Source organism: Vigna unguiculata, chromosome 9, assembly GCF_004118075.2.
Source record: "Vigna unguiculata cultivar IT97K-499-35 chromosome 9, ASM411807v1, whole genome shotgun sequence".
NCBI classification, from domain to species: Eukaryota; Viridiplantae; Streptophyta; class Magnoliopsida; order Fabales; family Fabaceae; genus Vigna; species Vigna unguiculata.
In genome coordinates, this window is record NC_040287.1 from 34,737,350 (window position 1) to 34,753,766 (window position 16,417).

Below are 16,417 nucleotides of genomic sequence, written 5' to 3' on the forward strand. Positions count from 1 at the left end.
AAAATTTGTAATTTCAAAATCAAGAATGAATGTTGAGATAATTAACAAACAAAACTATTGAATTTTTATGATATTCTCACGTTAACTCATAAAATACATGTTCTGTTTTCTAGATATTCTTTTATTAATTTATTAACTAATAACTTTTCTATTTTGCTTATATTATATAAATATGCATATAAATTAAAAATACGTACAATTCCCAATAAACAAATTAGCAACAAAAACTCAACTAGTTGTATACTTTTATCCGTCTGTTGCCTTATTATATTAAACCTACCCCCATCTCAGTCTCTTCGCTGTACTACGATTGAGATGAGTGCAACCCATGCATGACAATTAAGCAATACTATATATTAAAAACGAAAATTGAATTATAGATTAGGATGATACTCCTATGAATTAAAGCATCGAGGACCACAAGCAACTAGCAATATCTAACTGTTTTAATATTTAAGTTCGATAATTCAACTTCATTTTGATATAGTTGTATGCGGTGGATTTAAATATACGATTTGCACACTTTCCTCTCATGTAGATTTAAACATTAAATATGTTTTTGTCACTTTAGTATATTTTATAATTAATTTATTTCAAAATTTTGAATTAATTTAGTCATTCATTTTTTAAAATGTGTAGATTTAATCATTTTAATCAAATTTTGTTAAGTTTATTTGACATTTCAAACGCGTTTCATAATAGTATTTGACTTAACATTAAAGCAAAAATGTGTCAAACAGTATAAACAACTTAAATACAACCATGAATTGTGTACGAAACATCAAATAAATCTACCAAATTTTGATTAAAATGACTAAATCTACATATTTTAAAATATTAAAGACTAAATTGGTCCAAAATTTCAAGATTAACTAGTTCTAAAATTTACTTAAAATTAAGGGAGAACCAACATATTTAATCCTATATTTAAATATGGTGAATCGGGTTGACAATACTAGTAAAAATTCAAATTTTGAAGTCAGAGTAACAAATTAAATAGAATTTCTATGCTCCCTGGTCATAGGAAATTCCAACTATTGCTTCGAGTTGACCATAACTTCACATGCTACAATACTATATTGATGACATCTTTACTTTATTTTAAGACTCGTGCTCGTGTTCTTTTCTTAATTGCTTATCGAATATCATCACAATATGGTAACATATAAATGAGAATTTTAAGTATTATTTTAATTGGGGTAGATGGTGGAGGGAAATGAAGAGTGATAAAAACCTAGTAGAAGACTCACCTTATGGCCTCTTTAAGGAATCGTCCTTTCCATTGTGTTGGTTAGGTGTGCTTCAAGTTAGGTTTGCACTAAAGTGTGGGACATGATGCCATATTTTTTCACGCATGGTTTCTTTCTGTTCCATCTTTCCTTCGCCCTAAAATGATACTACTACTAATGCTTTCAATGTGTAATACATAATTTTGTGTCAATTTTAAAATTAAGTCTAAGAAATTGGATTTTGGTTGGTTTAATTTTTTTGTGAATATTGTTTTTCCTATTTTTCTTAGATGGCACCAAATTATATACACCTCATAAATGGATGGAGGTCAAAGGATTGATATATAATCATTCGGTTTGGTGTTATTAGTTGGAAATAACCCAAGTTCTGGCCACATATATGGTTGCTCGGATTCAGGAAATAAATATTATTATATGTTTTAAAGAATAGTAATGTTAAATATATTTCTAAAGGAGAGAATATATAAGCTATTAAAAATTTGAAAAAGTGGGAAAATTGACAACATCGCTTTAGGTATTCTTATTTACCAGATATTCAATTCCAAAATAATTTTTCAATGAGACATTAGAACTTGGAATTGGACCTTATATTTTTTTAAGTGAAATCTCAAAGTTTAATATTATTTATTTATGTATTTCGTTATTATTATTATTATTATTATTATTATTATTATTATTATTATTATTATTATTATTATTATCTATAACTATTAATAAAGGATATTGTTTTTAATAACTATTAAGTAACTTTTTTAAATGAATATATCACTATCCATTTTATCTTTATCAATAAATTTTTTAATTATCTTTATCCATTTTTAAGATATTTTTATAATTAAAAAGGGTTAAATTTAAAAAAATGGTTAAATCTAAAAGAAAAAGGTTAAATTCAAATAAATTCACTATTTTTCTACAATCTTTCTATTCTTTTTGTATTTTCTAAACTTTTCTTATATCAATTTTTATCATTTTCACCAATCTAGTTTAATTTCATGTTGAAATAACCATAATGATGCAAGTTAAAAAAAAAAAATCGCACATGGATAAGTTGTGTCAAGTTGTCACGACTTCATAACTAAGGAGTCGTGTTAAGTTGAATTGATTCCACTATAGATGAACTAGAGTCATGTAAGGTAATGACGACTTTTGTTAAAAATATATAAAGTGAAATCATCACAACATGAGATGACTCCAGTTATGAATGAAATGAACTAAAATCGTACCATGCTTTGAAGATTTCATTTTTGAATGAAGTGAACTAAAATTGTATCATGTTATGACGACTTCTGTTTTGTACAAGACAGAGTCATGTGTTGAGTAAAGGCTGACTTACACATGTTCATCTGGGTTCGTGCTACCATCATAGCATACCATAGGGGCTTTCCACTGCCTTGGAAGGAGGTTAAGTGATTCTGTCAATGAAGGGATGCCTACAATTCACGAGGTTAAGAACTTCTTTCTCCTTCCCCTTCGTCGCCCTCTTGGTTTTGATCCTCCTCTTTCAGTCTAACATTTTCCTCTTTTAGGGAATCTATCTCCTCAACATGGGGTACCTAGACCTATATAGATAAATAATAATAAATTATACTTAAAGACATAAAAATATTAAAAAAAAGTATATGTAGAGTATAAATTCCTCCACATATTTCCATTCACCTTTAACGCCATCTGTGGGAATTGGCATATCTGCAAAAGACACTCTTGTCGCCCTCTTGGTTTTGATCAAAAAAGATAGTATATGTAGAGTATACATTCCATTCACATTTGACGCCGTCTGTGGGGATCGAACCCACGACCACATGGTTAAAAGCCATGCGCTCTACCACTGAGCTAAGACGGCATACCACATTTGATAAAATTGAACTTACTATATTTTTAGTTAAAATTGGCTTTAAACTATTTACACATACATGTTAAAACATCATATTCGCCAACCTTAGTTACAACTATCATCACTTTCATATGATCACAATATAAAAAAGTGGTAACTTTAAAATAAAAGTTTACTTTCATAATAATTGTCTTAGATAGTTCGAATAAATGTTTAAAATGTTAATAACTTTAAAATATGTTGTGACAAAATTAGTCTTATAATTGTATAAGTATATTGTACCGTACCTAGCCAAACTCAACCAAGTAAACAGTGTGCACATCGAAACCACCTAGTACCCGGACATCACCAACACAAGCCATCTAGGCAAGTAGCCGGTCGAGACCGACTACTCCAATGAACTTTAACTAACATCGATGTCCCGCGTTCAATAGGTCTCAAGGGCCTGGTTTGGGGCCCAGGCCCATTCATGGCCCAAACTACAGCCCATGACAAAACCCAGCCCATGAAATGGTCAAAACGTCATTAATGCCCTATAAATACACGTGGACCCCATCATTTAAAGGTACGCATTCATTAATCACTGATTTGACTCTCTGAGAGCTTTGACTTACTTGAGCTTCGGAGATTCTTATGCAGGTAACCCCTCCTAGGTCCAAGCTGACATGTATCGACCGGGAAGAGGCCAACTGAAGAGATAACGAGCTACATGATAAGGTGACGCTTGTGTCTAACCTCTTGTTTGTTCTCTGCAGGAACATATATAATAAAAGTAATTATAATTTTCCATCCAAATAAAAATAAATGTATAACAAAATATGTCGAAAAATAGTTATAAAATATTTTAGTTTTTATTAATTGTTATGACCATGTAATATAAACACTTTTAATACTTATGGGTTTTTTTTAGATCATAGAACTTAAAAGTTAGTAAAAAATATAAGGATAAAAAAAAGTTAAAAAATTATATACACAACACAAATGTTACAAAACTCAAACTTTATTATTATTATTATTATGTTTAAATGTTTAAACTCAAATTTTTTTTTACTATTATTATTATTATTAATATTATTATTATTAATAAATGTTTAGATGATGGAAACTTAAAAGGTTAACCGTTAAATATAAGGATAGAAATGGTATAAAGGAAAAAGAGGCTAAATTCAGTAAGAAATAATCACAAAGTTTAAATCTTATTTAGGGATATCAAAGCGGGTCAGACCGGCCGGATCGGTTCGCCAGTCCGTCAAGAAAAGGGTGGGTCGGGTTAGAATTTCTAAACCGTCAATCCGACGTAACCCGGTCTGCCTAATCCGCCAGTTTAGCGGGCCAAAACGGGTCAGTCTGTCCTGACCCGCCAACCTTTTTTTTATTTTTTTATGTTTAAAATTAAAAATAATTAAAAAATAATACTTTTTTTATATTATATAAATAAATTTTTATATATATAATAGATTTATAAACAAAAATTCAAAAAATGTTAAAAAAATTAAAAATTAAAAAAAAGGCGGGTTAGCCCGCTAGCCCACCCTAAGACGGGAGGGGTTACAATATCCAACTCGTTTATTGGTGGTGGGTCAGCCCCGCCCGACCCATTTTTGCTGGGCCACAGGCGGGCTGGACTGGCCCGTTTTGCCATCCCTAATCCTATTATTATTGAAACTGAAGAGGAGAGTGTAGGGTATAAGATATTTATTCCACCTTATTTTCATTGGATAATGATTATATATTCTCGCTCATTATTGTTTTTTTTTTGTTTTAATATTAATTAATTATTTTTTATAAAAAAATTGAAAATTACATCTTTATGAAAAGTAAAAATCACATAAAAAAATATGATATTATCAAATATTCAATATAAAAAAAATATATTCTTATATCTTAAAAATGAAATATTTTTAAACAAAATTATAATGATATAAATTTCAAATCAGAATATAAAATATATAAAATATTTCGCAATTGATATAAATAAAATTTCACAATCAAAGCATCTATAAATTTTGTATACATTAATGAAACAAAGTTGATAAAGTTATAAAATTATAAAAGTAAAATGAATATTAAAGTTTAAAAATGTTTCAAATGTCTCTTAACTAATCTCTTTTCTATAGACTCATGAATATTATATTGAACAAAATTATATAGAGGAAAAATATTAAACTAATAATAATTCACATTTTGACATAAATATTTCATTTTTTAACTTCAATATATGTTGAAAGGTATAAAATATTTTTTATGACATTAACATTAACTTATTATATTATAATAAATGAAATGTGTTAATACAATTGTGATGTTAAAATTTTAAGAAAGAATTAGAAAATAAAAAAATTATTTAAAAATCATCAAAACAATATTTTACATAATAAAAATAAACTAAAACATTTAAAAAGTGAAAAGGATAAAGGATTTGATACATCATTGAATAAAATCGCACAATAAAAAAATATAATTAAAAGTATGATAAAATGAAAAATACCTTGAAAATTTGATAAAACTTTTCAAATATAAAAAATAGTCAAACCGTTGAGAGATAATGAAAATTGTTTTACAAGAACAAAAGTTTTTCAAATAAAAAAAAATGAATGATAAGTTTTTATATAATCTAGTAAATGAATGATTTATACGATTGAACACTTAAGATTAAGAGTCAAACCTTTTTATGTGAAAAAGATAAACAAGATAAAATATTAAAGGAGAATAAAAATAATGAAATGTGAAACCTAAAATCTATTTTATTAACTGAAATTGATAATACACCATTTGAACATAACCACATAAAAAGAAATAAGTACAATCAAGGTTATGATTAGAGGTAAAATACACAGGATATATGTGTGAATTTTGTTAATATATAGAACAAACCAAAATTGAAAAGAAAGGAGGAATATATATATATATATATATATATATATATATATATATATTGCTTTTTATTTTTTTTATTAATGCTAGTTGTTAATATTTTGCTAGTTGGGAAATTAAACCCACAACATCTCTCATTTTTCTTTTTAATTTTACTACTAAATCACTTTATAACCACAAATATACTATTTCACAAAATAAAATATTCATAGATTATGCAAATTAATGTTAGAGAGACCGGACAAAAATATATTAATTACTATGATAACCAGGGATGTAAAAAAAAATTAAAAATTCGTACTCGTGGGTATCCGCAGACAGTGGCGGAACTTCAACCAAAATTTTAAGGGGACCAAATTATATTTGTTATATATAAATTATTTTTTCTAGTTAAAAAAAGGTTTCATTTTCTCTATTCAAAACAAGCACTCATAACGATTGAATTCAAAAAATATGACAATAATATATATATATATATATATATATATATATATATATATATATATATATATATAAAAGTAGTATAAAATTTATCATCAACAATAATATATTAAAAAAAAGCAAAAGTTACCTTTTCGGGATCACGTTCTAAAGCATTTCAAAATTTATTATATATAAGTTTAGGAACCTTAGAGAGTTGTTTTTCATTTTCTTCAATATTTGAATTCTCATAAAGTTTCTCAAGTTTATATGACATAGATGTACTTTTTTCATCTTCATCACAAGCCTTCCACTTGAAAAAAAAAATCAATTATTTTACTCTTTACCATAATTTTTCTAATATAAATTTGTCACTTCTCACCTATCTAGAAAAATATTAAATTAGGAATATTCTAAATTAAATCTTAAAACCAAGACTCAATATTCTAAGAAAAATAATAACTTCTAGATTATTACATTCCCTTACCTTATATATTCTTAATCGTGTTTTTCCCTTACACGACTTAAAAGCCTAAAATAGCTATATCTACACAAAGAAGAGTTTGATGAACAATTAGAGGATGATTTTTTATGATCTTTAACCGATAGAGATATGCCTAGAGCATAAAAAAAAGGCACATATTGCTTTGAAGAAAAAGAGTAAAAAATAAATTTACTCAAAAGAAGAAATTGTTCAATCCAAAAGAAGAAATTGTTCAATCCAAAATGTTCCTTAACTCATCAATTTTTTTCTGGTGCAATTTGATTTTGAAAATAATAAGAAATTGATGATGAAAATTGAGATAAAAATAAAAGAAGAGAAAGAGATAGAAACACGAAAAAAAGAAAAACCAAATAAAGAAGTAAAAAAATTATAATAAAGAAGAAAAAGATAATTTTTAAATTTAAAAAATATTTTTTTAAATTAAATTAATATAAATAAATTAATAATATATAAAATATTCTTTAAAAATATATAAAAAATTAGAAGAAAAAAAAGTGTTGGGGAGCCATGGCTCCCCTATGTCAACACTATGGTCTGCCAGTGTCCGCGAATAAAACCCGCAATAGGTAAGAAGTGAATATTGAAAATGGATACCCACAGATAACAAGTACGAGTATTTTTATACCCGCATGTTAACAGGACGGGTACGAGTATTCAGACTCGTGGATACCCGTACCTGCTATACTTTAATTTAAATTAAAAAATATTAAAATATTAACACATTGATTTTGAATGAGTTATTTTTTATCAATTGATTTTAAAAAAAAAATCTTTATTTATTTATAAACTGTCATTCAACATTATTTATATGAGTTATTTGCACTTTATTTAAAATTTAACAATGTTATACATTGTATTTTTATTTAAACTTATAATTAAAATTTGTTGTTAAATATTAAATTTTTCTTTTTGTTAATATCTACGAATACCTGTGGATATTCATGAATATTAAAAAAATATATTGATACTCGCATAACAGATATCTATACGATGAATATGAATACGGGACATATATTTATTTAGTAAGTAAGGTAGAGAGGAATTATTATTGTACCCTACCCGCACCCACATCCCTAACGATAACAACAAATGAAAATAATAATAAAAGTTAATGACTAAAACATATTAAAATTTATTATTTGTTAGTGTTACAGTTATATATATATATATATATATATATATATATATATATATATATATATATATATATATATATATATGTGTGTGTGTGTGTGTTATACTATATTTATAATTATTTTCATCGGATTTTGTAATGTGAAAAATAGTTGCGGTTTCAATCAACGTAATATTTAAAAAATATTTATTAGCACGTTTTTAGTCTTTATGAATAATTTTTTTATAGTTTAAGTTTTTATTTATCTTTCTTATCTTGTAAAGAATACAAAACGCTTTAGATTTAATAGATAATGATTCTTGGTATACACTTTAAAACTAGTAGTTCATATAAAAATACTTTTAATTTTGTACCACATTTTAATTTGAAAAAAAAAACATAGTTTTCAATTTATTTAGAAGATAAAATAAAATAATTATACAAAAGGTTCGGATTGTATTTTATTGGTACTCGCAAGAATATGGAATTGGAAGGAAAAAAAGGAATAAGGGATACAATAGTAATTTTCCCTCATTTATTTTTATAGCTGAGCTTAAGAGTAAAAAGAGGTGCACATAACACTTCCCAAGACATATTAAAATTTTAAATAGGATAAAATCAGATTTCAAGATACACAGAGAGAATTAAAAATATTTTACTTAATTTAAATTTATAAAAAACAGTCTTATGTCATTAATATTATACTGAAAAAAAAAAATACACATCACTTTCACCCGCATCCTAAATAACGTTTTGAAACATAAAAGAGAAGCGTGGGAAAGGAGATTTGTGTAATTGAGTTGCAAAAGAATTTTAAAATTTGAAATATTGGGGGAAATAAGTGCTAGAGGCACGAGTTTGCTTTCTAACGGATAACTTTATCGTTAAGTTGATACCGTTACATTCCCACAATCACCTAAATTATGGCGAGAGACGAAAATACCCTCAGCATTGTAATTTACTATATTTATTACTTTTATTCTGTACTGAAAATTTTCCACAGAAGGAAGAGAAAAGCTGAAAAGGTAAAGCTTGTGTTGGGAGCATGTGAGGAGGGGATTTTGATCTTTGACAGAACGGAGTCCATCATTATGAATCACAACGCTGATGAGAGATGGGCATTTGCCACACGTGAAACCTTTTCATGTTTTTTGCTTCTGTCCCACGAATGGTTTATGATTCAGTGAAATATAATAAAAGAGAATTGGAGCTAAATCTCACAATTCTGGAAAAAGCTCACTTAATTGAATGGCTCCCCCTCCATTGTTCCGAAGAATAAAAATTTTATAAAGTCACAAATTAGTTGGCAGGCCTTGACTTTTTGCACATGAACATCACGAGATATCTGATCCCATGGAATGTGTATTGCTTCTTTGTAGAACCTACTAGTTGCCAATTTGCCCACAACCCTAAGACCACCCACATTTCTGTTTCCTGCCAAAGAGGAATACCATTCACCCACCCACATACATAAACTCTTATTATTCTCAAAACAGTACCTACCATTTTGGAATAAAGTTGATTAATTTTCACTTCTATTTCTTTTATAGCAAAAGTTCATGTTTATGACATGATCTTTTGGTAAATCAAAGTTCACAAATGTTATATTATTTCCCTTTTACATCAATGCTTTTCATATCTGTTGGCTTATGTGGTTAATCTTTGACTAAATTTAGTAGGAAATTAAAAAAAAAAAGGTAAGATCGATCGAGTTCATCATCATCATCACAAAGTGGGTGGGTGATTTGCTAAAGAAGGGAAACGAAAGAAAAAAAAGGGGTAGCATTTGGGTTAAGGGCAAAGAAGTAATATTACTGTGCTCCCTTGTAACAACCGACATGTGGCGGTACATGCGGCGCACATGCTTACAGTCCCTAGTTACAAAATACAAATGTACAAGGGTTGTTTGAGATTCAAAAATAAGGAGAGAGAGAGTAAACAGTAATTAACAACATAATTTGAAAAAAAAAAAATTGAAAGAAAGATAACGGAAGGGTTATATAAGAAAGTGTTTGTCTGTGTGCGTGGTTGGCGTTTGCTTTGTTTTGAAACAGAAGAGGAGTAGCTTCTACTTTGTTTGTACTACTCTACACACCAGTCTCTTTTTCTACCCATTAAGATTACCTGCCCTTATATATATATATATATATATATATATATATATATATATATATATATATATATAAATAAATTCACTTTCTGGTGTGTTCCTCTCTACCATTGAGCAAACAAAAAGAATCTTGGAGATCGGGAGGTCATCGTCGTCATTTGTTGGCTGAAGATTGACATAACGACCTCGGGCACCCAGGAACAGGCACGGTCCCCCCTTCCATTTTTATGTTGTCATTTTTTGTGTTTTGTTTTATTGGGAGATTTTGTAGACCGGAGTGGGAGGGAGCGAGGAATGAGTGATAGCTAATAAGGTTTGATTAATTGGTCGAGCAGGGCATTAGTCAGCAATATGGAGAGAAGCACTCCGGTGAGGAAGCCACACACTTCAACAGCAGATCTGCTTACTTGGTCGGAAACTCCTATTTCTGATTCCCCACCTCCTCCTTCCTCCGCCTCTCGTTCTCACCAGGTATACTCTCTTTCTTTCTTTCTTTCTTCTTTCGCTTCTTTTAAAACTTCTTTATTTATTTATCTTCTATCGGGGAATTTCAGCCGTCCGATGGGATCAGGAAGGTCGTATTTGGGGGTCAGGTCACCGATGAGGAAGTCGAGAGCTTAAACAAACGGTGAGATCTAGTCCATTCTCTCTCTCTCATCAGTTTTTTTTATTATTAAAACTTTTTAACCCGTTTGGTCTTGTTTTGAAATTTCAAAAGGGGCTGTTTCTTTTTTCTCCAAGATATACACAATTTGTATATTTTTACCCTTTGTTTCTGTCATTGATGTATGATCAATAATTTGTTTCTGTTTTTGGTCCCAATCTTTCTATGGAGTATCTCCTTATTTTACTTATTGACCCCTTAATTGAAGCGGCTGTTTGAAAAAGGGGCGAATGAGATTGACTGATTTTGTTGGATTTGGATGATCGGATCTATCTTTTAACCTTGCTTTCTTGCTCCTTCCTGATTTTCACCACGTCTTGTTCTCTGTTTTGGAAAATGAACTGATGATTTGAGCTAGTTTGGGGTTCAGCTTGGCTTCATATATTTTCTACCATTAGTGTGGGGAAGTCACATGTACAACATCAGGCTGGTTTTAAATAGTGACGAGAAATTAAATTCAAGATGTGTTCATTCTCACTCTTCACTCTTATCCCTGGAAAACCCACGACTCCAGCACATTCATATTCTGTGTTCTAATCCCTCACTCACTTTGTGAGCTACCATTATTAATCTTTTTGTGGAAACGGGTCATATCACTGAAAGTTCCAATATTCGTCTATTTTTTTTATCCCTCTTTCTCTTTCTTTGTTCCAGTCTTGGAGATTGCCTGGAAATTGAGAAGTATAATACAGAACATTGCTTACCTCTTCTTATATTTATGTGTTCTTTATTTTCTTGTACCTACTTTATTATGATTCTAGACTTCATTGAAATGAATATGAATTTAAATTTTTAATCATATTTCTTCCTGTCCTTATTAAAAGGACGGGAGGCAGTATTATGAATCCTAGATCAACTTTGCTGTGTTGCGCCTGAAATTATCTAGTTGTGGAATTTCCAGAAAGCCTTGTTCGGAGTATAAGATGAAGGAGATAACTGGTAGTGGAATATTTGTAGCCAATGGAGAAGACGATCCCTCAGAAGCTGGCAGTACGAACCCAAATAAGACTGGAGTACGTATGTACCAGGTACTTATATATGTGTGTTTACATGCAAGAACACAGATGCTTTTACATATTGTGTCAGTTATTAAATTTGGCTAACTTGGAGCTTTATTGTTCACTGTTGAATTAAAGCAAGTGACTGCTGGAATCAGCCATATCTCCTTTGGTGATGAAGAGAGTATTTCTCCAAAAAAACCAACTTCCTTGCCTGAGGTGGCAAAGCAGCGTGAACTAAGTGGAACTTTGGAAAGTGAAGACTCTATATTGAAAAAGCAACTTTCTGATGCGAAGTGCAAGGAGCTCAGCGGTCATGACATATTTGCTCCACCACCAGAAATCAAACCCAGTCCAATAACTCCTCGCATACTTGAGTTAAAAGGGAGCATAGGCATTGGAGAACGTCATGTATGCACCACTCTAAGTTGCTAACCTTAAATTATTTGGATGAATATTTTTCATATTTTTATCACTCTCCCGAGAAATTTAAAAATTAGATACTTCAATAACATATAAGTGCAAAGAGTGCATCTGTTAATCAACTCTGGTTGGCATGAGTGGGGCAAGCGCTCTTCCCCCTTAGCTAGAGATTGGGTTCCTTATCCATCTCTAGTGAGCGAAGAAAACTTGGTTTGGTGGGGGGAACTCACCACCGTTTGCCTTCAGTGTAGGAGATTACGTCTTATGCTTGGTGGGGCAAAAAAATATTTATATTGAACATTTTTTAGACAAACATGTCATTTGTGCAATGATCTTACAAGGAAGTGGAGCTGATGTTCTTCATGCATAGTGCATAGAATGATGTTTTTGTTTAGCATTTATCATTGGGCATCTTTAAATAAGTGGCTTGTGATGTGATGTTGGTGTACAGGCCGATGGAGATCAAAGCGAAACCAACGCTGCTGGGGAACCAATGAAAACAGCAAAGAAGATCTATGACAAGAAATATGCAGAACTTTCTGGGAATGACATATTCAAAGGTGATGTGCCACCTTCATCTGCTGAGAAATCATTGAGTGGGGCTAAACTACGAGAGATGAGTGGCAGCAACATCTTTGCTGATGGAAAGGTGGAAGCAAGAGACTACCTAGGTGGCGTACGGAAGCCACCCGGTGGTGAGAGCAGCATTGCCTTGGTATAATTTATTAGGTCTAACTTATCTTCATACTGTCTTGTTTTGTTTTAATTAATTTTTAGTGGGGATGTGTTATTATATTATTTGACCTTGTATTCTGGGTTTTGGGAATTGGTGTTTTAGGTTTCTTGATGTCTTGAACAAAAGAACCATATGCTAATTGGTTGTATGTCCATAATCCTGTGCTTCCCTGTGTTTGCTTTTATTGAAGTGATTTGAACTGTTTAATTGATTCTGTGATTCCTTAAGTCGCTTTTTATAGTCCCGATTGGTCTGCATTCAGAACTGTGAATGCGTGCAAAAACGCACTTTGGCTGCTAGACGGGTTTGAATATGCCAACGGTACAGTATGCAATAATATCTCTCGTGATATTTTTTCCATTGCCAAACATTGTTTTATCACTAACTCTTTTAATTCGGAAATTGAATAATTTTGTTGTAACTATTAATTAATGACAGGTTAACGTTATTTAAAAATATCAGTCAGATAACAAACTTTTCTTGTTTATAAAATTTCAAATTTCTTTTGTTGTTTTATTGTTAGATAGGTTTTAGAGTAAGTTATGCGATTTAGAGTAAAATAACCCGGAATATCCTCGGCCATGATTTGGAAATGTAATCTTCCGTGATATTTTCTGATCATTTTAGTTAACATTGTTTTTTTTTTTAATTCGCAATTAACATTTGTTTACAATGTTGGTATTTTTTCATGTAATTCCTTTTCTTGAAAAATAATGTTTTATTACACAATATAAAAAAAATTAGAAATAAATAAAGTTAGTTTTCATTTATTTTGTAACGAACTAAAAGAATAAAGTTTTCAGAATTCGACTTTCCACAATAACATGTTTTGCGTTGAAATATTATTGTTATACAAAAAAAACGATAAATAATTAAAAGAGTTTAAACATTTAGCGCATATATAACTTTTCTCTATGAAATTGGTGTGCAAAAGCATCAGCATACCAAAGATCTTTTAGCCATAAAAATCACAGGAGACATAAACCAAACCCATGAAACAAAAAACACATATGTCCAACACTGAGGCCCAGGACCCTCATTCAGAGAATCTATCTAGAATTAGGGTTTTTGAAACCTATTGCGGAAGAAATCTTTCACACTAAAATTAGGAATTGAATTCCACCAGACCCTTCTTTTGTCTCATGTAAGGCAAATTTTATCAACAACTTGCCTTAGAAGTTCATATTTTTTGTAATTTGTACACAACTAAACCATATATTTTTAATCTTCCAAGCTACCAATATCGGATTATTAAAATGAAAAGCCTCGATGACCGAAATGAATCTAATTCCAATCCAGGTAGAATGGTTTTAGTTTAAATCACTTTTAGAACTTATAGTTTTTGTAATTGTACATTTTATGTTCTTATATAAATGTAATTAATTGCCTTCCAATTTTTATGTCATTTTGGTTTATCCTTAATATATAATTGGACGATATACGCTTTTGTTACATCTTGTTATGTAACCAAAGAACGCGTAATATTTGATGTTAACCACGGAATGACCAATTAGCACTAAACCAAATTACTTTTGAAAAATAAGAAACTCAATATCCAGTTAATATTTTTTTATATAGCTTTTACAATTTTAAGAACAAAGTATCATACTGGATATGAGAACAAATATTAAATACGTTTTTATAATTCAAAAGCAAATTATTTTTAAAAGGCTAAAATATATTATAAATGATTATTTTTAAAATTTTATTTAGTTATAATAAAATGGTAATATTTTTACACACACATACATACATATATATATATATATATATATATATATATATATATATATATATGCATGTATATATATATATATAATAAAATAAAATGAATATTAATTAAGAAATTTTTTGGTGGACATGATAGATTGTATAATATAAGAAATGGTTATGGACTTACCTTTCTACATTTATTCAATGTTCATGTAGTTTTTTTTTCTTAAAAGTGATGGTATTTTTTTATTTAAATTAGACAAATAGACAGTATATAAAAGAGTTAATGACAGTTCACAAACAAATTTTACATAAATTATTGAAAAAATATTTTTTTATGTATCAAACATTCCATAAAAATAGTCCAGTCGATAGACACTAATATTAATAATATTTTCACAAACATTATTTTAATATAATTTGTTATCTAAACGAAGGTCAAGAAGAAATTCACATTATATATGGACTAGTAAAAATACATACTACGCGCACACACTTTTTACGATAGTGAAAAATAATAAGATTATTATTATTATGAAATTAAATATAAATAATTTTTTTTAATTTTATTGTAAATTATTTTTATTTATTTTATTGGTAATTTTAGAATTAAAAAATGGTTAAATTATTATTTTTTTCAAAATAAAAAAGGTTAGTTTTAAAGAAATAGAGAAATTGATAAAAATAATTATTTTAATTAAAAAATATATTTAAAAGGGTAAATTTGGAAAACAAATATGGACACTCAAAAAAGGAATTTCCTTATATATAAAAGATATATAGATTATATATAGAAGACACACACACATATATATATATATATATATATATATATATATATATATATATATATATATATATATATATATATATATATATATATATATATATATATATATAGGAACGTGACATTATACATTATATAATCTTTTGGAGATAAAGATATAGGAAAGCAAACATAAATCAAAAAGCTAAAATGGTTAGATGGGTGAAAGACTTTGCACCCTAAAAAAAGTGTTTAATTGCAATTTTTTAAGGAAAAAATATGCGAAAATTTTAAAGGATTATGAAAACTCTTTTTAGAGTTTGAGCATATTGAATCAATAATGAATATTTAATGGTGAATTTGAATTTCAAAGAAGACGGAGAAAAGTTCATTAATTGGTCCTTGGATGATATATGACCATTCACAACTTCAAAAAAGATGAAAAAATCTCAATGGAAGATACGCGCGGCAATTAAAGCCATAGTAGAAGAAGAAGCTAAAGAATTATTGAGTGTATATAAAATCTCCATTGTTATTCCTTTGAAAACTCATTACGATTTTGGAAATAAAGTCTTAGACATAGGGTCATGTAGGATGAATCTGAATTATAGTGAATTAAAACGCTTGTGTCACTCACAACAATGAGGAACTGGTGCGGATTGGTTGGAGCAAGAGAAGTATTAAGGTGTGAGAAACTCTCTCAATTGTGAACAAAAATGTTCTTCAGTTTTAATAAACTACATCTAGAATCAGAGGAATTCTAAAAGTCTTAAAGGGAAAAGGAAAATTGCAAATCTCATTAGATTACAAAAACAATTAAATAAAGAGTATAACGACGTATAACTTTAAGATGAAATTTTTTGGTACAAAAAATTTAGAGAAAATTAGATACATTTTAGAGATCAAAATCAATTCTTTCAAACATAAACCCTTGTAAGAAGGAAGATGAATAAAATCCTTGTTAGATTAACAAACATGACATACCTTAAAAGGTTATAAACTCTCCAAGTATT

The 16,417-nt window shown here is 28.9% G+C and overlaps 1 protein-coding gene and 1 non-coding gene across 2 annotated transcripts; one reads left to right on the top strand and one right to left on the bottom strand.

The window, feature by feature from the left end:
* Window positions 1-3,018: 3,018 nt before the first annotated feature.
* TRNAK-UUU lies at window positions 3,019-3,090 on the bottom strand. The gene has a single exon. It is a non-coding gene; the product is annotated as a tRNA-Lys (tRNA).
* Window positions 3,091-10,166: 7,076 nt separating this feature from the next.
* Window positions 10,167-13,136, top strand: LOC114164172. The gene is made up of 6 exons (XM_028048732.1): window positions 10,167-10,308; window positions 10,440-10,575; window positions 10,659-10,732; window positions 11,670-11,796; window positions 11,905-12,177; window positions 12,641-13,136. The coding sequence occupies exons 2-6, from the start codon at window positions 10,456-10,458 to the stop codon at window positions 12,908-12,910; spliced, it is 864 nt and encodes a 287-aa protein (XP_027904533.1). The 5' UTR covers window positions 10,167-10,308; window positions 10,440-10,455; the 3' UTR covers window positions 12,911-13,136.
* Window positions 13,137-16,417: the final 3,281 nt, after the last annotated feature.